Genomic DNA, 26071 nt, shown 5'->3' with positions numbered 1-26071 from the left:
TGAAAATGGAAAACAAGAGATAATTGCCAACAAAATGCTCTTCTTAACTTCGTTCCAAAAACCACATTATGTTAATTACAAAGAGCAGGATATCTGTAACCATGGGGTTATCTACAAGCCCACAGTATTAAACACTAGGCTGTTGATAATAATATTTACTTCTACTGCTCTGTCCATCTGCTTAGTACTTAGTATTATCCTCCTGTTTACAATTTGAGGCCAATAGGGGTTGGAGGCTCAGTGTCTGATAGGAAGCCTTCGGTTTCTGGCAGGGTCTGACCCCCAATGACAAGGTTATTAACAGACAATTTCAATGAAATTCTCCAGAGATGACTGCATATGATCACTCTCTCGTGGAAGAGAATGATTTCTCAGTTGCCTATCAAGCAGCTTTATTCTGGTGTCTCGCTGTTGTAATCCATATCCCCAGGTGGTTTTAGTACATTTATTTATTTCATATCTGTAGATTTCTTGGCTTTAATCCTTAAATGTTGTTCAGCAGTAATTACTCTAAGAAAGAAGTTAGGGAAAGGTATACATCAGAATAGCTCTCTGAGGTCACCAGAAATTCAATTAATTCAAAAGGTTCTGGGTTAATGAAAATTATGCACATGCACCAAGAGAAGACTAGATCTATCCTGTGCTCTTTTCTGCAGAACAACCTAATTTGCAGTTAACCATGTGTTAATTTGATTACATATTTCACTCTGTGAATTACAGAAAATTATATTAAGTGATTTCTTTCAGTGACATATAATGTGTGAAAAACACAGGCATGAAATTTTTTTGACAGATACATGTCAGCAAAATGAGGATGGTGCTTTGCATTTGTGTAAAGAACAAGAAAATCTGACTCTATCTTTTTTCTTTAATCTTTGGATGGGTACTTAGCGTAAATAAACTCTAGCTGTAGCTTGCTTAATGAGAAGACTCACTGTTCAACATACTTGGTAGTGGTTAGTGATCATTTTATCTGTGTTACCTTCCAAACATAGCAAGTTAACATGCAAACATACTTACCAGATCAGTAATCCTTAAAACCCAGGTGCCTGTTGGATTCTCTCCCCATGTGTGAACAGACATGAAGTCCCAGTTCTTAAAGCCATTGGGAGATTTATCTCTCTCTCTTTCAGCCAGTAAGACAGTGCTGGTCCCTGTGTTAGTGCAAGACCAACAGTAGTGACTCGTCATACACGTCCACTTTTACTTTTCACATTCCTCAGCTTGCACAGTATCGAGTGCATAGGTAAACTGGAAAATACACTATTTAACAGCAGTTTGTGGAACGGGAAACATGCTATTTCTGATCAGTGGTTCCAGTCGAAATTAGGTGATCTTTAAGGTCCTTTGCAGCCCACACCATTCTATGATTCATTCTATGATTATTTTCACAGCAGTATTTAAGAGCATAAAAGCTAGCATAAATAGGTCACATTAAAAAAGTACATCTTGCTTAGTGTTTAATCTCTAACACGAAAAAAGTAGTGGATATACACAGAGAAGCAAAAGAAACAGAGGTCAGACACAAACAGTATTTTCCACTGATGAACAGAAAACTTCTGAGATGGAAGTCTGGAAGGCAAACCAGCTCCCGCAGTATTGTGAAACCAAAGCCTTATCCTGAATTCACCCCTGTATCTTTTTTTTTTTTTTTTTTTTTTTTTGTGAGTGGATGTAAATTGTTACAGCCTGGAACTCCAACAGGGTGAAAAATATTTGCATTGTTATTTTTTATTACAAAAATGTTGCAGTTCACAAGATATTTCTGCAGCACAAGAGATTCTACTGCACAGTAGGAAATTTGTTGTGCTTGTTTGCATACAAGGAGAGAGCAAGTGAGCTATATTTGCATAAGAAGGAGCAGAGAAGCCCCAGGGAGCCTGAACAGAAGCTATAAATATATTTAAAAGTAACACCATAAATATAAAAAAGGAATGACATACATTTGCTGGTACTGTTTTGCAGGAAAGTGGAAAAACAGCAAGAACCAAGGGAAAGAACAGTTTAACCATGAAGGCAACATAACACTACAGTGGAGGCAGCAGCATTTGACTATTGCTACCTCAGCTAAACCCACAGTAATGCGTACAAGGATGACGAACATATTACTGTCGTCAGTCTTGCAAAAAGGGGTGTTTTTCTAAGATGAAGCCATGGTTCCTACAGATTAGCAGTAGAACAATGTCTTGGAGGGAAATACCTCCATAAAGGTAGAATGAGAGCTACTGTTGCTGTCATCTCCATGATATACCTACAGACAGTACATATATTTATTCCCAAACTAAAACTTATCTAAGATGGAATTAAATTTGAAAATACCACCAAGAGTCAAGGGTAAAACACCTCACAGCAACATTAATCCCATAGGACAAAAAGTAAACTCAGAAAAGGAATAATTAAGGTTAGGCTTAAAAGGAATCGCAGACAGGTAGGGTTTGGAAACATACTGTATGTACAGTATCTTAACCCTGCTCTCTAGTGATGCCCTGCAATAATATGAACAAGGCTCTACTGGTTTATTATCTATGTATTACTAGATTAGCCTTTTATGTCAGTAAATTAGATCAGCCTGATGTTTAAATTCATACCTGAAAGCTTGTCTCTTTCTTCTAATAATATAAGTTGATCTAACAGATCTGACTCTCTACAAAGTTGTTTATACTCATTCTCCTTTTTTTTTTTTTTTTTCCTCCTTATGGTGTTATTTCAGGGCATTGCCAAGGTAGCTTGCCATGTTCTACCACATTTAGTGCATTTAGTACTAAGTGCCTACCAGATACACTGTGGTTTTAAATACACCAATGGGAAGACACAGTGACACAAAATCTAGAAATCTAGGGAGTCAGATACCCTGCTTTCCATTAGCTTGTGAAATCACAGTAAGGCTGATAAGCACGATTGAACTATAACTTGTTGACTGCCAGAAACTGAGTTTTTAAAGGTCCTGTTGCCAGAAGGAAAACACATTAGAAATGGTGCCTTCATTTTCTGAAGCATGATTATCGAACCTGTTCTCCCAAAAATAACCCGGAACACATGAAGGCTGGAAAGGGGTTTCGGAGAACCCGTTCTCTAGTTCCCAGGATGCTTCGTCCTCATGCTCACCTGTTGGGGGTGACTAGATTTATCTAATGATACATTTAGCTCTTTTTAAGCCACTGAAGAACACAAAGGTGGTTTTTAATGAAATAAATGTTACACACTACAGCAACACAAACAAAACGCGTCTTTGCCTCCCGTACCTGATGGCGATACCAGAGTGACATGAAGATCACCTCTACGGGAATACTCAATTGTTGCCTCAAGCTGCACGTGCTCTAGAGATGCAATGGAATTTTCTTGACCCTCACAGGCTTTTGTAGGAATTTCAATGATGACTTCCTCATTTGCTCTTAATAATCTGGCAAAAATAAAGAAGTTCTTTGATTACTCACAGAAACTTTTGATTCTGGATCATTATGCAAAGTGCAAATGAGACATTTAACACCTATTTCAGAATGATGAGAAAGGAAGAAGTAAAGACAAATTTTACAATATTTTTTTGAACGCTCCAGTACAAACCATGGGAAGTTCTGGAAGCACAGATAGCACTAAAGTGGAACAAGTGATAGGCACTGCATAAGACAAGACTTGTGCAACACACCCTGGAAGCAAGCAAGATTGATAGTCAAGGGTTTCTGTCAACACTTTTGTGTCCAACAGAGACTACAAAAAAAACCAGTCTTTGCAGGCAGCTACATCACACGACTGTATCAGACTTGAGACAGTTGCCTTGTCCAAATATCCAGAAGAGCTGTTATCATGGAGTTAAGATATTGCAGCAGCCACAGCCGTTTTAACCCTTTGTAGTCAATGCCATCTCAAGGAAAAAAAGCTAACATCTTCTGTACGTTCTCTGTACAGAGCTAGTGTGCACAGCTTTCTCTGCACAATTTCCATTACTTCTAATGAGAACAGGGTATCTAAATATCCACATAAATAATTCTAAACTCAGAATTGTGGTATCTTTGTTTTTATAATGTAACCTAGAGGACTGCAATAAAAATACATAAACAGCAAGTATTACATACATCAGTGCTGGATCAACACTCTGTGGAAAGTAGAGAGCTCATAAAAGCAAATTGATAGTAAAATAGCATAAATAATAACGTTACCAGGCAGTGACACTCCAAAACATTGTAATATGTTTCTACAGACAGATTTTTCATGCACTCACACAGTATAATGTCAATCATTGAAATAGCTGTGTTTTTTCGAGACAACAAATCCATAAGTGAACAAGTGGAGACAAAAACAGTCAAGATATCCTTACTGATTAACCAGCAGAGTGACTAATTATAACTTACCTGTATGTTGAGCTCAGTTTAGGCTCACTGTGCTGGGAGTACTTGTGAATGTGGCTGCTTTTCAGTGAGCCTTTGAGACACCTGCGTTTCGTAAGAGACACGCTATGGATGTGACTAAAGCTCCATACATCACCTTGATTTCTACATATACTATGCCTGTCACAGGAGAAGAATTGCCAAGACCGATTATAGATGTTTTTTTTTTAAAAAAATCCCTGGGAGGCTTTGGTATCTTTTTATTCATCTTCTGATAGCAGTCTAAACATTCATATCTTATCTGATCAGGCTCAGTCTCACAGGATCATCCATCCGTACGCTGGCTGCACAGACATAATATTCTTAATCTTTTTTTAAGGCTTTATGGTAGTGATTTCTATCAGTCTTACATTAAAAAAAGCAAGCAAACCAACGCTGCTTGCCTGCCCCTGAGGAATACAGTAAGGCAAAACCAAATGAATCAAAAGAAATCTGAGTCTGGTTCAGAGCAACCTGTGCAGATTACTATCCTTCAGGCTTCACTAAGATAGACAAAAGTTACTGCTAATGCAAATTCTTACCTTGGTTCAAAACTTTTGTCTTTGACAATACACTCTCTCTTTTCCGGTACACCTTTCCACCTTTTGGGATCAGCTAAATCTACCAATGCGTTGGCATTGAGCAGTCCAAACCCAAATCGGCTGTTGACCATCAGTCCTGCTCCATTCTTCTTCCATCCTGGATTTCCAGCCAGTGGATCGTATTCTGAGGTCCACACTACCAAGTGCTGCATATCCCTCCATGTTAGATTTGGGCTGTTGAGAAAATGTTCCTGGTTAATTGTTTCAGGGCTATCTACCATTTTTCTCTCAACTATTAGCCTGCAACAGAACATGCTTTGAATGTATATGGCATCCCATTATTTTAAAATATAGAGCATGTTGCATGCTTATCCTCACAATACTTCTCCAGGTAGACAAGATTTCTGTGTAAATGAAGAATGGGTATCTAGCAAGATTAGAGTCCAGTCCTTCAAAATTATTCAGGAAATTAAATTAACTAGCAAAACCAGTATTTCCTACCAGTCTTACCGGACCTGGACTTCGAAAATTCACTGGGTATTTGATTCTATTGGTGATCTACTCTACCCTTTAAAATATGGCCCCAAGTATCTTGGCTTCTGTCATCAAAGGAGCATGCAGTAGAAAATGGAGCTGAACCTACACCATTCAAGTACTACACCTATGCCCTAATGCCTGAAGTATTTTCCGTGAAAAAGCCATTGTCCTATCCTGTCCTGTTCTTCCTTACCAGCTCTAAGTCATACTTTCTGACTAAAAGCGCTACAGGATCTGAACCTGCCTGCTCCCTGCCCGCTCTGACCGTCAGGCTTGGGTATCTCCCATTTTATGTCTCATCATTGGCAGAAAAGGTTCTGTAAATTGACTAAAGACTAAATTAAAACTCCTGCAACCTATTGTCCTCAGATTATCTTCTCCTGATACATGCCTCACTGCTTTTAAGTGCAATTGACCAGAACTCAGCAAACAATTGTTGCCAATGCACGAAATGGACTACAATTTCTCGGTCGTCATGGTTTACTTACATTGGTTCTGCTTTGCTAAGAAGGTGTAGAGGCAAGTAGCTGGTTATTTTTGTCACTAGGCTGAGCAAGCCTGACTGACAAAAAGTAGAGCTGCAGCATGAGATGGTGCCACCTTCAAACAGACAACATTTCAGGGAAGATGTCGGGGTGGCTGAGAGAAAGGAGTTTCAAAGGTAATTGTGTGACAACTTACTTTGCTTCCAGCGCTAGAGCAAAAATTCCTGCTGCCAGTGGTGCAGATGCAGAGGTCCCAGTGTGAGTCTCTGTACATTCATTGTGAAGATCAGCGCTTGTCTGACAGAGAAAAAACAAAAAAAACAGATTGCATGAATAAACAGTTGTAAATACAGTCATATCCACACTCACAAACATAACCCTGTATACTTTGCTTGGTGCGTATTAATACATTCCTCACCAGCAGAAAAAGTGATGAATGTTTAAATCCGTTCGTATTTCAATCCATTCTTTTTACTTCAACTATAATTTTTGTATCAAAACGCTTTGTGTTGGAACAAAATACTCCCACACTGAATATCTTATTTTATTCTAAGGTTTCACAATAAGTGTTTCAGGCTTACTGGTGAATCATAAAAACAGATCATTGTGTTGGGCCTAGAACATCTAAAATTACTGCTTGCTAGAAAATTACTCATAGGATTAGTATTGGTGTTCTGCTCCCTCTTCAGCAGAAGAACTATAATTTGCAATGAAACACGTGCTTTATGTGGAAATTAAATACCAAACTCATCTGCCCATGTACCTACAACTTGGCTATGAAGAGAAGCCACTTAGGAAGGACTGATCTCCTGGCTAACTTGGAATGACATTGTTTTAATCCCCATCAATGTAAGTTATTGTAAAATTAGCATCCACCAGGGCTGAACAGAAATTACCAGTACTTCAACATTATTTTATCACAGCAATTTTCTCCAGTACAAGTCATTTCTTGCACATTTAATAAAGGCACACAGACTGCTCTGTCTGCTTGCGGAGTACCTTTCACAGGTTTGGAAGCACCATTGTTGCTGTTGTAAGTGGGAACTCGGGGGCTGACAATCTTACAAAAGCTAATAGCAAGGTATATAAGAGGTACTGACTCATATGGTACAGTAACTTCACAGGTTCTTTTTCCTTTTACTCTACATCTCTCTTCATCTGCCCCTTCTGAAAGATGGGACCGTACCAAACTTCATGCAGAGACCTCTGTCATACACAAACAGCAGACAAATTCAGCACGCTAATTTAACTGCATTGACACAATGATTTTGTTTAGCCATTGCTTTACAGCAGAAGATGTTCCAGGAATACAATCACTTTTTGGATTACAAATCCCTCAGTGTTTCAAGGCAAAACCACAAAGCATGTAACACATAACATAAAACAGGCACTTGAAACCAAGTAGTTAAGAGCTCTCACTTGTTATTTGCATATATAATACATTTCTATGTTTATTCTGAATCTGGTAAAAACAACCTACAATTCTTTGGTCAGTATAATCCCCACTGCTGTATGCTGTGGCCAGAGTTGAAGAGCACTTCTCTGCATACCAGGGAGAAAGGCCTTGCTGAGAAGCACTGCTAATGGAGATAGTGTAAATACTATCAGTGTAACCATCACAGTCGCAGTTGTCACCCTGACGGCCTCCGTTCCCGGAAGCCCATACAAAAATGGAGCCTTTCCCATTTCGGCCCTAGAGAAAATGGAAAAGAGTGGTTATCAAAGAGATTTCCGTCTCTGCGATATATTCTTAACAACTCCTCCCCCCAAAAAAAAGCCTAATATACCAAACATTTTCAGGTAGAAAAGGACAATGTTCCATAAGCACTGTAGAGGACAGAGACAGAAGAAACCAGCTCCTTGGGCATCCGACTTCACACCCAGCAGTAATCTCTGAGTTTGGCTGGTCTAGTCAACACTAGGCTTAGTGTTCCAGGTACAGCAGCTTTCCTCAGAAAAGGTTCTTAAGTTAAAAACAGAGTCCACGCTCACAGACTGATGTTTCCTACATGCTGATGTGGGGATTTTTGTGTTTTGGGGTTTTTTTTAAGAAATGCAGTTTTACCAGGGTTTATTTCCCTTGCCTTTCCTGTAATCACAGAGGTACGAGTAACCAGTATGAACGATGTACACAATATGACTTCTCCACCAATTTATCTATTTTGTAAGGAAGCATTTCACGGTTAGCATCCACTTGCTGAAACACAGTGAACCAGCAAGCACACACGACTGAAAACCCTCCCTCCCCTTACAGATCTGTGGGCCAGCACCACCATCTCCAGACATAATCACATTCACTCCCTGCTCTGGTCTCCAGTGTGCAATGAGGGAGCAGCAGATAGCAACTGATGCTGACAGCTGACAGCGTGTAAACGATCACAGCTATCGTTGAGGAAAACACGTCGCACCTTAGCCAGCCTTATGCTGTGCTGGTCCTTCAGAGTCAAAAAATCCCTTTCATGTGAAGAGGAAAAGTTTGTATGTTGTTCATTATTAACATACGTACATTCACTGGAAACAGCAACTGAAATACAGACTTTTTATCATCCCACTCAGATAAGTGAAGTTATTCATGCAAGTGCTAAGACATTTGCAGCACTTAAAACATTAAAAATAAAGAGAAATAAGCTGTACTCTTTGCGATACAACTGCTAAAATGAGAAGGACAAGCCACGTCAATTACAGAAAATGAGATAGTATCATCCTCTGAGAATAAAGGCTGCAGTCCAGAAAAGCCCTGGTATACGTAAGCACTTGCTTTGATTTCACTTAGAATGCCACTTACGCCTCTCAGATGCTTAAGGCTAAGCATCCACTAAAGTGCTTTACCAGGCCAGCAATGAAGGCGTCAGGGATGAGAGTCATTGGCAACCCCAGCTCTGGATGAGTTTGAGCAGAATAAGGACCACCCAGATCCTTGTAAAGAGAAGCCTGACAAATTAATGGGTAAATTTGCTCCCCTTAAGAAATAAAACAAGTTGTAAAAAAATATACATGCTTCACCAAATGACCTGCTTTTTCAGAGTAAGACCACTCAACATTGGTTGCCTAATTATTGCCTTTAATTCTCCCTCTTCTCTTGCTGCCTGCCTATGGACTTAGATCTCTGCTTATCACCAGCCCACTCCTCTTGGTCTCCATTCCTCCCTCACAGCATGTTTGTCAGCTGTCACACTCTTCTTTCTTCTTCTCTCCCTCTGTCTGCTAATGTTAACTGCCCTTTTTCCAAAATCCTCTTTCTCTTTGCTTCTGTCCTTCAGGCTTTTCTCTCCTCTCTGGGCTCTGACTCAGTCTTGCTCACTATCTTAGTACCTGTCCATCTTTAGCTATCTTTTCACCTCACTGGCAAGAGCAAGAGTAGTTTATCAATACGTTCCTGGTAGCACTCCATCTGCATCCTACTTATCTGCCAAACAGATCCAAAAAAAGAACTGTAAAAACATTGTTTCCAATACTCTTCATCATGCATTTTTACTATCTTCATTTTAATTGGATCATGATACACACCTATTTATAAACTAATGCAATTAACATAATACAAGCCCATCCAGGGGTGCTAAAATGTATTACTACTTCACACGGAAAAATATTCACAAAGCAGAAATTTTGTATTAAATTTTATAGGCTTTCAGTGCAGAAATCCAATTACTGTTCAGTGCAAAACAAGCAGCAGAGAAGGGTGGGGGTAGGGCGAGACAAAGGCAGCAAAAGTAAGGACGGAAAAAAGAAAGCTTATCTGTGGAGAACGGCAGCTTAAAACCAGCTTAGAAACCTCTAATGGGGCTTTTTTAAAAGTCCTGTTCTGGCTGGTAATTTCTCTGACCAGTACTATTAAAGTCCATCTCCTTCTTTTCAAATATGTTTGAGCAAAGAGAGCACAAACCATTTTCATTTATTCCCTGATATCAACCATTTTAAAATTCTGTTCTCCGCCACACGTTATTGCATCTTTCTCTTAAGTATTGTACCTGTTTTATCCCATATTCAAAAGCCTTCTGTGCCAGTCTCCCGGGTCCCTCCACAGTTTTACCATCATCATTAGGGCCCCAGCTTGCACTGTAAATATCCACATGTTCTGGATTGAAACCGATTGAACTGGCTTCAATAGCATCGGTGACTATTCCATCCAGCATACGTATACCTTAACAGAAAAAAAACAAAGCAAACAGACTGGATTTACTTTCTGTTCACTCCTCTTTGTTAATTGTTTGTAACTGTTTGTTTCCAGCAAAATCAATCCATAAGTATTGCAACCACAGCCTGCTGCTGTTCATGTAACTGAGGACAGTTCATGTCAGTGTGAAACAGCACACTTACCCTCTATTTGCAGAGCTTAATGCTCTCTACAAACACTAAAAAAAAACCCCTCTTGAAATCTTGGTTGCCTCTTATTTACTTCTTTCTTTCTACAGAAAGCCAAGAAGATGATGTTTTGCTTACTGTTTCTGCTTTTCCTCACTGCATCGAGCTCTTCCTTGACTCCTTCTTCCTCTGTTAAATCTGTGACAATGACTTCTCAAACTGCTACTATGTCACTAAAATTAAATAGGTTTTATCAACATTACTCTTATCTTTAAGAGTTCTAAGCGTTTTAGTTCAAAGATGTAGTTCTGTATGTTCTGACTAAAACACTTGGCCCTCACAGTCAATAAGATTTTGCTGTCTTTGTGACTCTACTTCACTAGCTCTTCAACCTTTACCACACAAAATTCTGTTGGTTTACTGCCACGTTTTTTTCTACTGTGAACAATCCAGAGATGCTAGAGATATCTAGCCATTAACATTTTATTAGGAACTGCATGATCTAATGTTCTTCAGAGCAAGCCTGATCTCAGTGGTACTTAAAATTCAGTGGCAGACAGCGGTTCATCTGCACCAGATCTCTCGCTCTGCAAATCCCGAGCTCTGCAGTAGGACTGCTACCACTGTCCAGTGCTGGAGGAGGATGGAAATAGCACAAGTCTGGCAAAATTCCCACTACGGCATGGCTCTCCCAGCAACAGCAGCGATATAAGAGCCACAGCAGTCAGGATTCAGCCTGTGTTTTCAAGCAATAAAAATGTCTGGGTTGTCTTGAACTTGGCAAGTTAGTACTATAGCAGCTGCACCATTACTGGCAGTTGGTGAATTATGAGTACTCATTTTCTAGTATTTTCCACAAAATGGGGATTTTTCCAAAGCACAGTAAGCAAACTGTGGTCATTCTATTAACAAAAAAAAAAAAAAAAAGCCAAAAAAAAAACCAAACCCCAACCTTGCCCTTGCAACTCAGTGTCTTGTTCTTTTTTTATACTATTAAGCAGGAAAAAAAATAAAACCTGCAAGCATAATTCTTTTCCCAAATGGCTGGCCTGTAACACTCGTAATACCTCTGAGATAAAGCTGGGCTTTATTATTTCATATTAATTAGTGGCAAAAACAGACAAAGGCATTAATCCGCTCAACCACTGCCACTGCACTATCACTCACAAATCTGGGAAAAGAATCAAGGTATATCCTGTGCCTCAGGTACTAAAAACACCACTTACCCTGGATAGGCTTAAACTCATAACATTTTGAATACTCATTTTTCAGTTGGCTCGGAATTGTGAGATTCTCTCATACCAGCAGGCTGTGAGCAAAGATCTGCCTGTGTGGAAATGACTGCAGGCTCTGGGTGTGAGCTTGCAACACATAATGAGATACTGGGAATGCAGAGAGTAGTGTACAGATATTTCCCACAGAAGACAAAGCCACCTCTGCATTATTATAACGTAGTAAGGAAGAAAACAAGAACACTGACAACGCACTGATGAAAACAGTTGAAGAAAAAAAACCAAAGCCACTGACTTGTCTTTGCAATCTCCAAAAATCCTGCTTGTTTAAGTCAACTCAGGGATTTGATGACTGCAGTGGTATTTCCCTAAGCAGGCTCCAATTATGTCCTCTTGCATAAACTCTTTCCTATTCTTGCACATGCTTGCTGCCATCATCAGTCCCACAAAATCAAAGGGCAAAGCCCAAGGTAATTTCAGACACATACATGTATCTGCCTGGCAAAAGGTTATTTTTAGCAACACACCACTGTGCGAGAACTCTCAGCCCGGTCCTTTGTAAAACGGAGCTTCTTCATCATTTGATTTCCATGGCAGCACCAGAGAAATATCATAGCACAGTGCTATGGTTAGGTATGTGTGAATATATATTCATCACGCCTTACTCCAAAGGTGATCGATACACACACATTTCTTAGCTCCATAGAGAACATGAGGTGAATGTTAAAGGACACTGAAAGGTGTCACTTTGGCAACTGGCATTAAGAAGTATTTTTTTTTTTCGCGCAGTGCACAGAAAAGCCTGTGGGATTCACAGCCGCAGAGTAATGAAGAGACTAATAAGGTTTCAGAATAGGGCCAGGCGTTGATGTGACTAGTGAGAACACTCAGGATTATTAAAGTGAGTATTTTCACAGAAAACAAAAGATTTTGAATGGAATGTTTTGTTTTACACCTCGAGGCAAAGTTAAACCAACCTCTGACACTGAAGGTTAGAGAACAAGGTATTCCAAATGTCAGGGTTTCCTTCCCTAAAGCTGGATTTATCCAGCATGGCAATTGCTACAAGCAAACAGCCAGGTAAAGAAGTCATCCTGAACTAATGGCAAATAGAAGTGTGTAATGCATCATTTCATGGATTAAAAAAAAAAAAAAAGAAGAAGAAAAAAAGTCTGTGAAGAAATGAATCCTGTATAGCTTGGAACACCAAAAAAGTCTTCCAATGTTTAGCCACTCCGAATTCATCTGAATCTTTTGAAGACTTCTCCTATCTTCCATTGCTCTTTGGACATATTTTTGTTACATCTCTTTCTTCATCACGTTGGTCATATGTAACAGCTTACAATTTCTTTCAACTTTTCTGTTCGTTCTTCTCCCTCGCCCAGGTATAAGCAGCTTTCTGGTAATTTGGATTGCTGGACTGCTTTTCCTCCTGCTATTTTCCTTTTCTAGACAAATCACGCTGCACAGGTCTGTAGTTTGCATTTGCAAATGAACACAGAGCATATGCAAATAACTGTGGAAGAATCTTCTCTGTAGATGCAAGTGCCTTAAAATATGGGCACAGCAGGAGTTCAGACATCTTTGCAGCTTCATCCATTTTGCCCTGCTTTGAAAATTTGGCATCTTCATCTTATGAGTGAGATATTTTATTTAAACAGAGCATGACAGCATAATGCATTACGGCAAAGGCAGACTGCAAAGCTGACATCTATGACAGCTCAGTAGAGTAAATGGGAACCTACAAACATAAGACTGAAATGGTGGGAATGGCAGTTATGGGTGTCAATTGCCACTCATCATCCCTTTGTTTAAAAGGAAAAAAGGGAGTAATGGAAAAACTAGGACCGTACAACTATCTTCCTCTGAGCTAAATAACCATTTGCAACTGATACTTTGATCATGACTATTTTATAAACCTCTAATGGATTAAGCTTTTAGTCATCGCTTCAAAAAAAAAAAAGACAATATTGATTGACGGGCAAGCAAGACTCTACTTATTTTCAAAATTAACTTACGATGATAGTACAGAAGTAAGCTGTTGAAACAAAAACCACAGAAGTTTGAGTATCTTGACTGACATGACCTTTTGAATGTAACCGTGTAGATGGAAAGAATATGCTGCAAGCACAAGTGGGTATAAATTTGTATATTCTTACTTTCACTCTACTCAACCCCTCTCCTCCTCCATGCCACCTCCTTCCAGGATAACCAATTACAAGAAGTGAGTCCATCATTCTTTAAAAAACACAGTCTTATCTCTGGGTACAACCTAGGTTGTTTCTATTATTATTATTATTATTATTATTATTATTATTATCATCATCATCATCACCACCACCACCACCACAATCACCACCTATATTGTTGCTGTTGTTGTTACATATTCTACCTATCTTCAACTGATAAGCAAATTCCAGAGACTACGCTGACATTCAAGAAATTCTGTCATATACATGTAATACTCTGCACTACGGCCAGACAGGATTTTGTAGCCTAATAGTGTAAGATTGGTGTTTTCTGAGAAGCAGCAATCATTTGTATTTCAGATTAATGGTAGCTGAAAACACTCAGCACTTCACAGGATCTGTCTGGTTTTCATTCATATTAGACATCTAATTATTTTCTTTTTCTTACCTCCAACTTTGGAATTGTAGGCTACTCCAACTCCACATTTTCTGTTGTTGGCTTGCATGGCAATTTCTCCTGCACACCTTGTCCCATGCCTGAATAAATATAGCAAGAATAAACAACATCTCATAACATCTTTGTGTAATGCACACAAAGACTCATCAATGACCTTCTTGATTTGGTGGAAGTCCTCCTTTAAATTAATGCAATGCAACTATTGAAGTAGCTTTTGAGTTGCATCTACATGATACAAAAATATTTGTTACTGTAGGCTTCAACGAGCATAATTTTACCCATTTAACGATCAAAGGGTCATTGTGATCTAAGTCACAGTGAAGTCTGTAGACCTATTAGATACCAGTATTTTAGTAGAGTGCAAAAGTAGCACAAAATTATGGGGCTAAGAAGCTGCTAAACTTCTTCAGACAGAAATACAAGTCTTTTTAAATCATACATTTAGATATTCTTTTTTTAATGACTGCATTTATTTAGGATTTCAGAAATTTAGCCTTTAAAGTATCTTCACCATTGCTAAATTTTTCTTGTAACCAACTATTTTTTATGCAATTCTTTTTTGCCATAGGTGATTCTTATTCCACAATACAGAAAAAACCTTCACATAAGTGTAGTTGTAAAAGAGTTGTATTATTTAATACTACAGATTGTTATTCAATGAAGTGTCTGAATGCTTCTGGGCTGAATTCCATTTACTTATTAATAAAGATTAGAGGTAATACAGGTAGATTTAAGAGATAATGTCATCGGAACAAGAGGATAATGGCTTCTTGCTCTTAAATAACACCGTAACAAAACAGAAATGTCATTTTTCAAATGTCTTATTGATGGGACATTTACCCTTTGACTGACTGGCGTTTTTTCCCCATACACTGATTTATGTTGTGGATGCTATTGTATGGTCTCATAGACAATAGAGAACCAGTGCATCAGTTTCTTACCTTATCTTTATTGAGTAGTGGCATCCTAATGGGTTTAAGAAATTGACTTCTTCTGTGTACCAGCTTTTAAGGAGGTCCATTCTCTTCTCTTTCTGATGGACAAAATCCCTCCCTAAATTGCCATGGATATGCCTAGGTGTGACAGACTCATCGAGATGTTCCACAGAGTATCAAAGAGATAGCTTTAGAGAGAGCATCAGATAAAATTCCTCTCTCCTTCCAAGACACATAAGTCCACCAAATGAACTGGCTGGTTGTCTTGTGTTCAAGCCCTTTGAAACTTCCTAGGTTATTACTCTGAGAACATTTAGGCCAAATCTGGTCTAAATAAAGCTTTTATATGCCTCAGAAGAGACAAAAAGATTATTGCGAGGGTGAATGTAACCTGCTCCAGTGTCTGACCGTGTGTCATACCCACATGAGAGGAGGTCAGATGCATGGCTTCACCTGTGATCGCGTGCACTGAGCTAGAAGCTATTCTGTCAGTCCAAAAGATACTGCCAGAACTGGAAAATTGTCCTTAGCTACAAAAGCTGACCTGAAGGGAAGGGTTTCTTGGTAGTAGAAACAGTCTCTTCCAGAGCCCTTCATAGGAGACATATTATTTTAAAATTCCCAGAGCAAAGCAGAGACCTGAAGTCAAAATCTGCTTTAGGAGGTATCATTCTAGAAACACATACGGTGACAGGGATTGTTCCCTTCAGCTTACAGAAACGTATCAGTACCTTACATATATAAAATATGAAGAAATTCAGGACATTATCGGGCGATTACAATTACAAAGCTATTCATCTGGGAGTTTAATTTCCTTAGTTGCCAGCGTTTGCGCCAACGGTGTGTGCAAATCCTTGTGCAACTGAAATGAAGGAGGTTCTTTCTGAACATCACAAAAACTTTTTTGCAGTGAGGGCGACCAAGCGCCGGCACAGACTGCCCAGGGAGGCTGTGGAGTCCCCCTCCTTGGAGATATTCAAAAGCCGTCTGGACACAGTCCTGGGCAACCAGCTCTAGCTCTCCCTGCTTGAGCAAGGGCTCGGACCAGATGGCCTTCAGGGCTCCCCTCTGACCTCAAACACTCTGTGATTCTGTTATATGCATGTTTCCTTTTATTATATAATTGTCATAGGGGACATACATAGATACTTCTGCATTTGCATGTTCTAACACAAAAATTAATAATCTACTGTTTTGTTCTCTTTGCACAACTGGGAGGCTACTCACTTGTTTTCATTTGTTGGGTCATATCTAGGAAACGGATCGTGGTCATTGTCATTGAAATCATAACTTGCCTTTGGATCCTACATGTTAAAAAAAAAAAAACAGAATTAATTCAGACAACTATAAAATGCATTTTAAAATGTGTAACAAAATGGGTTCTAGAGTCTGTATTTACTTATTTGCTGTGCTTCATGTTGACAGCAATCAAGCTGGTACAATTTGATGGGCATTAACAATTCCATAAATTTTTCATGGAGCTTTAATAATTCAGCATTAAACCACTGTATACAAACATGCCTAGGAACTAAATCCAATGAGGGAAAAAAACCCCAGCCCTGCTATCATCACTAAGTAACATTCAGCTTCCTGTGACACAGACCAGGTTCCAAATTACGGCTAAGGCAAGTATTTCAGTCTCTGTACTGTAGGAGCTAACTTACAGAACTGAGAGCAACCTGGAGAAGAGTGTCTGTATATCAAATTTACAATTGATTAATTTATTCCATAGCATTCTAATGCCCAAACTTACATAGTTGGCATAGATGTCAGTGTGATTCCACTCCAAGCCATCATCTAGGACTGTGATGACAACACCCTTGCCTGTAATCCCTTTTTGCCATACAGGAATAACATGGAGATCCAGTTTGGGCAGGGATGGAGTTATTCTTGTGTCTTGCTGGAGGACAGAAAGGATTAAAATATGTCAACATTTTAATCCATTTACACTACACAGATTCAAAGCTGTATTTCAAACATGCTCTAAATCTTCCAAGCCTGAACTTGTATATTTTGCTCAAATTTTGCAAAGACAAAACAAAACATAGTTTCTTCAAATACTTGCAGAACTGAAAGATTTACCCCATTACTTGAAGATCCCTGAAGGCCACCTCTGAACAAAGAGCATCTTGTATTTATTGGAGGCAGGCAGCAGAAACATGGGGATGGTAGGGAAGCACCAATGACCCTTGGAACATTGAGTTAATAATCAGACCTGCTAATGTTTGTTCTTTCCACTTGATGAGAAGCCAAGACAGTACCCCACAGTACAGTGAGCTGTGTTTTCTCCGTACGTGTCTTCTCCTTTGACATTCAAGTTAGCCAGAGCAAAATAATGAATGGATAAAACAATTAAGGTAGTCATTTGGTTAGGAACAACTGTGCTGAATCACAACTTTCTGTTTACTACCCTCATTACTGTTCCTGTGGTAAATCAACTGGAAGCATGAATCATCTATAGCCTTTTCTTCCACAGCAAGTTCTCTGAAGACTAGCTCCTAAATGGGTCATCTTTCTTCTCTAATATTAAATGTGCAGTACATACCTCTTATTTAGGAAACTTGCTTACAACTCCCATAAAAACACAGGTGTAAAAAAAGCATTTTCTTTCTGTTTCTCTATGCATAATCACATTAGTTGATCGCAGGTTTTTCATTTCTTTGTTTCCAAAGGAACATTGCATACAAAATGAGGCTTAGAAAAAGAAATTTGTTATGCGAATGACCTTTCTTTCATTTTATGCTTTCTTTTCTAACTGTTGCTGTTCAGGGAATTATTTGAGGTTTCAAGTTTTGTTCTCTAGAATCCATCAAATAATCATTTTTTCTGTTGATGCATGAAGGTACACTGAATAGAGCTAAAAACTGTTGCCATCAAATCATAATAATAAGGTAATAATAAGTTATTTACTACAAGGCAAGGAACATATTTTAGAAGAAAATATTTAACACATTTATGCATTTAAACAGGAAAAAAATCAATGTGCACTGCAAACAAAGGTAAGCATCATGTTTCTGCTTCTCATGTGGGAAAGCCAGAGGGAAAACTTTCTGCTTCCTACTGGAAACAGGCAAAGAAGCAGATATTCAGCTTCAAAGAAAAGTTAAATTCTTTCTTAAAGATAACCATTTTTATGTTGAAAAGAAGTCTGCAGGAATCTTCATGGAAATGTTATGCTACGTGGTTTATAATTTATTTTTCCCAGCTCAAACAAAGGAAAAAGAGGACAAAGCATTATACAAACAGTCTAGAGTTTGGTCTGTTTTCTCTAAGATGAGCTGAAGAACAGAAAGGTATTTCCAGCCACTTAGGCCACATTTGTTCTTGGCCTTTCTTCTTAAATTGTTATACCCACCTTTAATCCCATTCCTATTCTGAGTGAAAGCTACGAAGCCTAGACTGAAGTTATAGCTAGATGCGGAGTGGAAATACAGACTCTCGAAAGAAATCATATAAAACATAAATTATCAACTGTATTTCTGAGTTGTCACGTGCAGACAGAAACTACAGAGCTCAAGAAATTCCTTTTCCTTGAGGTTTTGAACAAGTGAGCTGTAGAGACCCTCCTCTATTTAAATCCTAGCCCAAGAGGCTGAAGGCGCTTGTCACATGCACACAGATGCTTTTGTTTTTGTCTGGAAAATGACCGATTTTTATACAGAAATACATGGCCAGCTTCAGACACAATAAGGGACTTCTTACATGCCAAGAGCAAATATTTTTAAATTATCTTAAAGATAGCTTTTAACTGTTACACTGCTTTCTAGTATCAACCTCCATCCAAAGGAGCCACCTGAATTGACTTTTAGACTCTTTGCACAAATGACACTTCAAAGAAAACAGAAGGCTGTCTGGAAGTATTATCGCAGAGATCTCTTATTTTTATACCATACGTTAATGTGACGGACTCTGATTTATTCCCTTCAGTGCAATCACTCTGATACAAGTGAAATAATACAGCTGGTGGCACAACTGAAATTCACTACCCCCCAGTCACACAATGAAACAAATTCTTACCAGATACCACTGCTGATTCCACATAGGATCATTGAAAAGATTTTCTGCTGAGTCTCTCACGGTGGCACGCTTAGTTCGCTTTTTTTCATATTGCTGCTCCGCCCACGACACCTACAATTATTTGTATAAATATGACAAGTAAGCCTCTATAGGTTAGGAGCTTCTTAGGCTAGAGAGTAAGGGGTTTCCTCAAACAGCACAATTTTGATGTCTAAAGCAAAATGAGCAGTGCTTGATGCAGAGAGGAGGATTATTTATGCTGTAGTACACTGTTCTCTGGGGAAGAGGACTTAGTGAAATCACGATACTATAGAATCAATTCATAGAAAACCATTAAGTACAAGTTAACAGTGAGTGCCACACAATGCAGGCTTTTATTATCAAATGTGCACTATGGTTAGAAGGTTATCTAAGCAGTGGTGGTTACTGAAACAAGCAAAACCACAGCCTGCTTCTTTCTCCTACTTAGATTTTAATCCTCATCTATTTCTATTGGGAGCTAAAAGGAAAGGAGAAAGATTATCTCTGGCTTTAGTCTAGCAATCATAATGATGCTGTTACTCATAGCCCAGCTGGACCTTCAAATCTCCTTCCCAGTGGTGTTTTGAAATGTGATCAATTAGTAAGCTATGAATATTGGACTAACTTCATCACTGGCATAATTCCACTTAAGGCGACTGAAAGCCAAAAATGCTTCAGCGTGTTTTACTTAAGCATTGATACGCTGAGTTGCATAGCATTTGTGCACGGACACAGCAATCTCTCAGGTCACTAGGTTGCATTTTAAAAGTGTACCCCACTTAGCTCCCTTGAATGCATTACTAAACCCAGTTCAAATCAAATCCTGATTCTGATACCTCTGTCCGTGCTGTGTGCTCCTTCTGGGAGTGGGAATAAAATGTTATTTATTGCTAGGACCTGGATGGTCATTCTGACACAGATCAAGTTGGTGCTTTTCATCCCATTTTCCAAGCGAGCAAAGCAAACTCGGGTTCAGTAGATTGCCCAGCTCCTGCTATAAGCCTCAAGTGGAGGACGCCTTGGACCTAACATTTTGCTTTAAATGTCTGAACAGATTTCATTATTTTTCTCTGCGGTGATCCAATGGTTTTACGGTCCTTACATCTATCACCATATATGAACCAATGGTAAGAGTGACTCAGAAATTATAATGATAAAAAAGTACTGATTTGATTAAAATACTATTTCCTAGTGAGAGCCTAATGAAAATTCACTACAAGAACATAAACCCTTAGAAATGGTAGCTACACCAGGCAGGTTTACTGAAAGCTCTCTAGTACTATTCCCTTTGCTATATATTTAGTGCTAAAACCCCCACAAACTGTAGATAGTCGCAGAAGATGAATATACTCACGCAAGCGTTAAGTATTTTAAACTGCCCTATTGATATCCAGAGCCATACATACTTGTGCACAGGTCGGAGCAATTACCTTTAGCTCTCTTCCCTGCTCACAGCAAAGCTTGGGCTCTTCATCACCCAGCAGTAATTAGCAATTGACAACTTCCATGCTCGTTATTTTTTTCGATGTGGACAACTGCACTGAGGGAAATGAGCTGAAACTACCAAGCACATATGTCAGACAAACAAGCCAAATGTTTGTCACTCAGCAGCTGGGTGAGGCTCCAGCCATCCATCTACAGCAAAAGCTGAAGGCCCTGTGCCAAATCTCCAGCCACTGATACATAAAGCAGAGAAAATTATTGTGGTTCAGGTCTCTTGCAAGAAAGTAGATTTAGAAACTAGTGCAAATACTGGAAGAAGTTAGGGAACCAGAGAATTGTAACCCTTTGATATATTCACTGGGGCATCTATAGGAAGCAGATAAATATTCAGATTAGAGCCAAGTTTTACCCCAGCTTTCACACTTAACATACCGTAAAATTCATGAAGGCACTAGACAAACAAAAGCAGGATTCCCTTCTCGCTCCCTTTTTCAAGACTGAATTTAAATCTTTTTAAATAGGCTATTGCTGAACTCTCTTTAGCTCTTTGGAGCAAAGGTCCATGTATAACTAAACAGCATTACATGATTGCTTTGTGTTTATATACTTACATAATGACATAATTACATCTCATTCATTCACATAGTCAATTTGCATACTAGATGGTAAATAAAAGGGAAATTGGAGTAAAACAGCAAATCACCTACACGACTTTGAAGCTCTGCTTTTGGATCTACATATCTAAGTCTGCATTAATGCTTGGCACTAATGTGTGTAACACAATTGTTTCCATTCTGGTTCCGACATTAGAATTTGATATATTAAACATGGTCATGCTTCCCTGTGCAAGAGATGCATCCGATATAATAAGTCCAAAAAAGGGAGGAACTGCAACCAAGGCTCTGTTCCTGAACATTGTACTATGGTGGCATTGAACATTTGATCGTTGGTATGGGTATGAATTAGAACACTAATTTACACTAAAACTGTGGTTTGGAACATCCCCGGTTTAAAATGATTTCACCTAGAAGAAAACAACGTTTGCAAGGAGACAGATTGGAGCGTACAGTTTTAAAACAGAACAGGGAAAGCAAATACCGTCTCACCCCTTCCTTTAATTCTTCTAGCTACACATAGAACACTTCCTCCTAGATGACAGCTGCATCTAAAACCTCCAGATAACCAATTACTCGTTCTCAAATGATTTGTCCTTATCTGTTAAATTGCTGTTTTTCACAACTAGGTTACTTCATGTTTTGGACTGCTCATATTTTTACAGTGATTGCTGCAACAATGCTGATTTGAAATTCAAATTTCATTGTTCTGAAATTTGCCAGAAATCGTTTTTAAGACAGGCTGACAGGATTCTAGTCTGTTCCTTAAATTCACCACCCACCCCATTTTCTCAGTATGTTTACAAACAGACGTGTTTCTCTCTCAAATAAAGCCAAATAAATGGGGAGCCTGCTTCGGCAGTACATCGTACCTTAGACCCCTGGCTCCCCAGTGTGCCTGCTCTCTGATTGCAGTGGGATCCCAGTGTACCAAAAGACTGCAATCAGACAGCGTGTGATGGATCCTTTGAGAAGGGGTTTTAGCTTGTCATAGAAGCGAATCCAGCACAACCTCAGCCTTTTTCCCCTACTTTTTTTTAATATTCAGTCACTTTAAATCAAACCTAATTCCCGTGGTAATTGCACAGACGTGGCCTGATTAAACTAAGTGCACCTCTGGATTTTCACTTTGAATTGAGCCCTGCGGTTACTCGTTCATATTTTCATCAGCGACACACTGTAATTCCAAGCCTCTGCAATGCTGCATATCTTAAATCTTAATTTGGAAAGCACTTGCAAAAAAATATGGTAAGAGAGGGTCAGATTCTGCCTGTTAATGACAGAATAATAAAGTATTATTCAGCATGAGTATGGATGGCTGAATATATTAGACTCGCAAAACAAGGAAAGCCTGCCTGTGACCTCATTACAAAGCTAGCAATAAGGAAACAGAATAAACAGAGAGCATGAAAAAGAGCAAATGCAACACTCACCCGCTCATCATCAGAAAGTCTTTTAGTGATATGAATCGCGCTTCTTCGAGACCGTCGTGGATGGCTTTTATGTCTGAACAGGTAGTGGTTTTTGAGCGACCCGATCTGTAAGACAGAGGTGTACTTTAACTATCGAGAGGTATTTCCCCACAAATATCAAAACATCACAAGCTGACCAAATTCATTCTGATTAAAGGACAAAAAGAAAAGAGCAAGAAACTACCCTTTAGATGTTGTAATCTAAACTAAAAACCACTCTTCAAGTAGCAAGTGCTGATCACAGCCTGCGTGCTGTTAGAAGAAACTGGGGGAACAACTGCATTTAGGCTAGCGAAGCAGCAGTATTACTACTACAGCACTCAGCACCATCGCACTTGTCACAGTGACCGCCATACTCATGGACACGCGTGGACACGGTCGCGTGTCGAGGGACGGGCTTTACGCACGTTCACCCGCCAGTTTTATCTGCTCTTCCCGGGGTTCGGCTGAACAGGTGTAAAACTCTTCGTGCGGCTTCAGAAAACTCGCTGCGGGCTCTGCGTGCACAGGTACCTCCTGAACCGGCACCGCCACCCCGGGCACCAGCTGGTCACCGGAGAGCTGGCTGCGCCCCGCCGCCTTCCACATCCCTCTGCCCCGAGCGGGGGCCGTGTGAGGTCGGTGGGGGCGAGTGCCCCGACTGGGAGGGCAGAAAGCCCAAACCGCACCTGCAGAGCTGGGATCGCACCCAGCTCCGAGAGCCTGACGAACACGGCGGCGCCCGGGACGCGGGGCCGGGCCGGAGGCCGGGAAGGGGCTGCCCGCAGCACCGGGCCCGCCTGAGGCGAGGGGGCTCCCGGCCTGCTCCCGGCGCGGGGGGAGCGGGGTCCGCGGCGCTGCCCGACGCACCGCCTGGCACAGGACCCTCGTCTGGAGGTGGGACGAGGCTGTTACCTAAGGGCGGTTACTCATCCCTGACAACGCTGACGTCACGGCATCCCAAAAAAGCGCCGGGAGGGCCTGCTGGAGAGAAGCCCCGCGATGGCGATGGAGCCTCGGGGGCGGGGGGCGGGATGGCGGCGGGCCAGGACGGGGGCGGCGGGGGGCTGGAGCCAGGGCTGCCCGCGCCCTCCTCCTGCCCGGCCCCCTCAGGGAGAACGGGGAGCCCTGCCCGACCCTTCCCGGCCCCCTCGGGGAGAACGGGGAGCCCTGCCCGACCCTGCCCGGCCCCCTCAGGCAAGAGCGGGGAGCCCTGCCCGGCCCCCTCAGAGCGGGGAGTCCTGCCCGACCCTGCCCGGCCCCCTCAGGCAAGAGCGGGGAGTCCTGTCCGACCCTGCCGGGTCCCCTCAGGGAGAATGGGGAGCCCTGCCCGGCCCCCCCCAGAGCGGGGAGCCCTGCCCGACCCTGCCGGGTCCCCTCAGGGAGAACGGGGAGCCCTGCCCGGCCCCCTCAGAGCGGGGCGCCCTGCCCGACCCTGCCGCGTCCCCTCAGGCAGAGCCGTTCCCGGCCGGGCTCCGCGGTCGGGGGGCTCCCCGCCAGGTGTGTACCCGGGCCGGGGGGCGGCGGGGGGAGAAGGCGCTTCAAACTCGCCGGAGCCCCGCGAGCGGTAGCCGGGCACAAGTTTCGGGCAGCCCAGAGAAGGGAGGGAGGGAGCGAAAGGAGCCCCGGAGCGGGGCAGCTCTCCCGGGCGGCGCGGCGGTCCGCCCCTCGCCCGGCCGTACCTGCCCCACGAGGTCGTAGTCCAGCTCCTCCGCGATCGCTCTGGCGGCGTCGGGGCCCGCCGGGATCTCCGCCGCCCACTCGTTGAGGAACTGCCGCTCGGCGCTGCCGCCGCGGGCCAGGCAGCAGGCAGCCAGCAGCGCCAGGGCCGCGCACCGGCCGGCCCAGAGGCGACCGTCCATGGCCGCGGGGAGCGACGGGCGGGCGGCGGGCTGCGGCGGGGCGCCGCGTTGCTAGGCGAGCGTGGGGGAGCGGGCGGCGGCGGCCCGGCGCGGGTCCCTGCCTGCCTGCCGGCGCGGCGCGGCTGCCCGGGGCTGCGCGGCGCCCAGACCCTCCGGAGCCGGAATGGAAATGAGTGTTTACACGTCAAAACGACGACAGCCATCCTGACGTCAAGTGTACCTGGCCCCCGAGCCGGGGGGGGGGTGGGTGGTGGTAATTCCCCGGGGGGGGGCGTGGGGAGGGAGCGGGGGCGGGCGGCGTGCGCGGAAACGAGCGGGCGGCGGGGCGAAACTCGCCTGGCCCCGGGCCGGATTCGGGGGCGGCCGCTCCCCGCGGCAGCAACTCAGCGGACTTGTCGTGTCGTCCCCCCGCTAACGCCTCCCGGGCCGGGGGTCGCGGCGGTGGAGGCGGAGGGGGCGCGGGGGCAGCTCCGGGGGCAGGGAGCGCTCGGCTCCGCTTTGTGCTGGTGCGGGGCCGTCACCGTCACGACGGGCCATCGCCAAGAGCCCCCCCCGCGACCGACGGTGCGGCGGGAGCCCGGACCTCGGCCCCTGCCTCCCCACCCGGCCCCTTCGCGGGTGGGTCTGTCCCCGCCGCCCCGCGATGTCGGTGTGGGGAGCAGCGCTCGGCTCCGAACCGCCGTGCGGGGGGGGGGGCAGCGGGGCGAGCAAAACGGTTTTTTTCAATTAAGCTAATAACCCGGGACCTACTGCGCCGTAATGCTTGATTAATGCGCATCATCCCCTGGTAGTTCCAGCACACCGTAGGTATGCTGCATTAATTGGCACCGCTACTCGGTCGTGTTACATAACAAATATATTCACCCCGAAGTACAATTACTCGTTTTAAAAATAATTTCAAATTTGGTTTTTTTTTTTAATCACATCCAGTGGTCTGCGCGTTGCATTTTCTCAGCGAACACTGCAATTTGTTAAGTACTTATTTCCGTATTTTCATTTTGCGTCTGCATTTCCCCAGCTCCGTTTTATTTACTACCATTTCATTGTCTTTCCTGACATGCCAGAAAATGCCTCTAAAAATTTCTTAATGTTTCCTAAATGCTCCTGCTTCTGCCTCTGAAAATGAACCCTTTGGCAGCTTCAGTTTATACTTAACTATATTTCATTGCTTGATTCTTCCAACTTTTAAACTGGAAATTTTAATAAGTTGCTTTTAGATATCAGAGCTGTGGTTTAACATTGCTTTCCTTCTTCAGTTTATTATAGAGTGACAGGTATGCCTGCCCTACTCGTCACTGGCTTCTAAAATAGGAAGATAGTGGGAAGGATAAATACAAAAAAATGGGGAGTGGAAAATATTGTAAAAGGCCAGTGTTTCAGTGTCTAAAATCTCAGCCTCAGACGTCACTGCGCCGGGATGGGTATGGTTCTGGGAGCCTCCGGTAGGCACGAGGGGATTGTGACCGCTGCAGCTGAAGTAACGAGCCATGACATGTACGGGAGCCCAAAATAATAGGAGTCTGAATGGATCGAGGCTGGGGAAAAACAATGGGAAAGTAATATGCATAGCAGAAACACCAATAGAATATCAATAAATATCAACATGGAATAGAATACCAGTAA

The 26071-nt window shown here is 42.2% G+C and overlaps 1 protein-coding gene across 1 annotated transcript in view; it reads right to left on the bottom strand.

The window, feature by feature from the left end:
- PCSK1 (proprotein convertase subtilisin/kexin type 1) overlaps window positions 1-24589 on the bottom strand; it is a 29258-nt gene extending 4669 nt beyond the window's left edge. Inside the window, exons 1-12 of the mRNA XM_075740476.1 lie at window positions 24269-24589; window positions 22569-22673; window positions 19058-19168; window positions 16794-16940; window positions 16268-16344; window positions 14097-14185; window positions 9894-10066; window positions 7406-7618; window positions 6122-6222; window positions 4904-5137; window positions 3243-3400; window positions 1021-1154 (exon numbers count right to left, since the gene is read on the bottom strand). Of these exons, the coding sequence (XP_075596591.1) occupies window positions 1021-1154; window positions 3243-3400; window positions 4904-5137; window positions 6122-6222; window positions 7406-7618; window positions 9894-10066; window positions 14097-14185; window positions 16268-16344; window positions 16794-16940; window positions 19058-19168; window positions 22569-22673; window positions 24269-24448 (1722 nt within the window). The 5' untranslated portion in view covers window positions 24449-24589. The remainder of the gene's footprint in view (window positions 1-1020; window positions 1155-3242; window positions 3401-4903; window positions 5138-6121; window positions 6223-7405; window positions 7619-9893; window positions 10067-14096; window positions 14186-16267; window positions 16345-16793; window positions 16941-19057; window positions 19169-22568; window positions 22674-24268) is intronic.
- Between the last annotated feature and the right edge of the window lie 1482 nt (window positions 24590-26071).

Source organism: Balearica regulorum, chromosome Z, assembly GCF_011004875.1.
Source record: "Balearica regulorum gibbericeps isolate bBalReg1 chromosome Z, bBalReg1.pri, whole genome shotgun sequence".
Taxonomy (NCBI): domain Eukaryota; kingdom Metazoa; phylum Chordata; class Aves; order Gruiformes; family Gruidae; genus Balearica; species Balearica regulorum.
The sequence above is the reverse complement of the archived record's forward strand: the minus strand, read 5'-3'. Positions and strand labels throughout refer to the sequence as shown.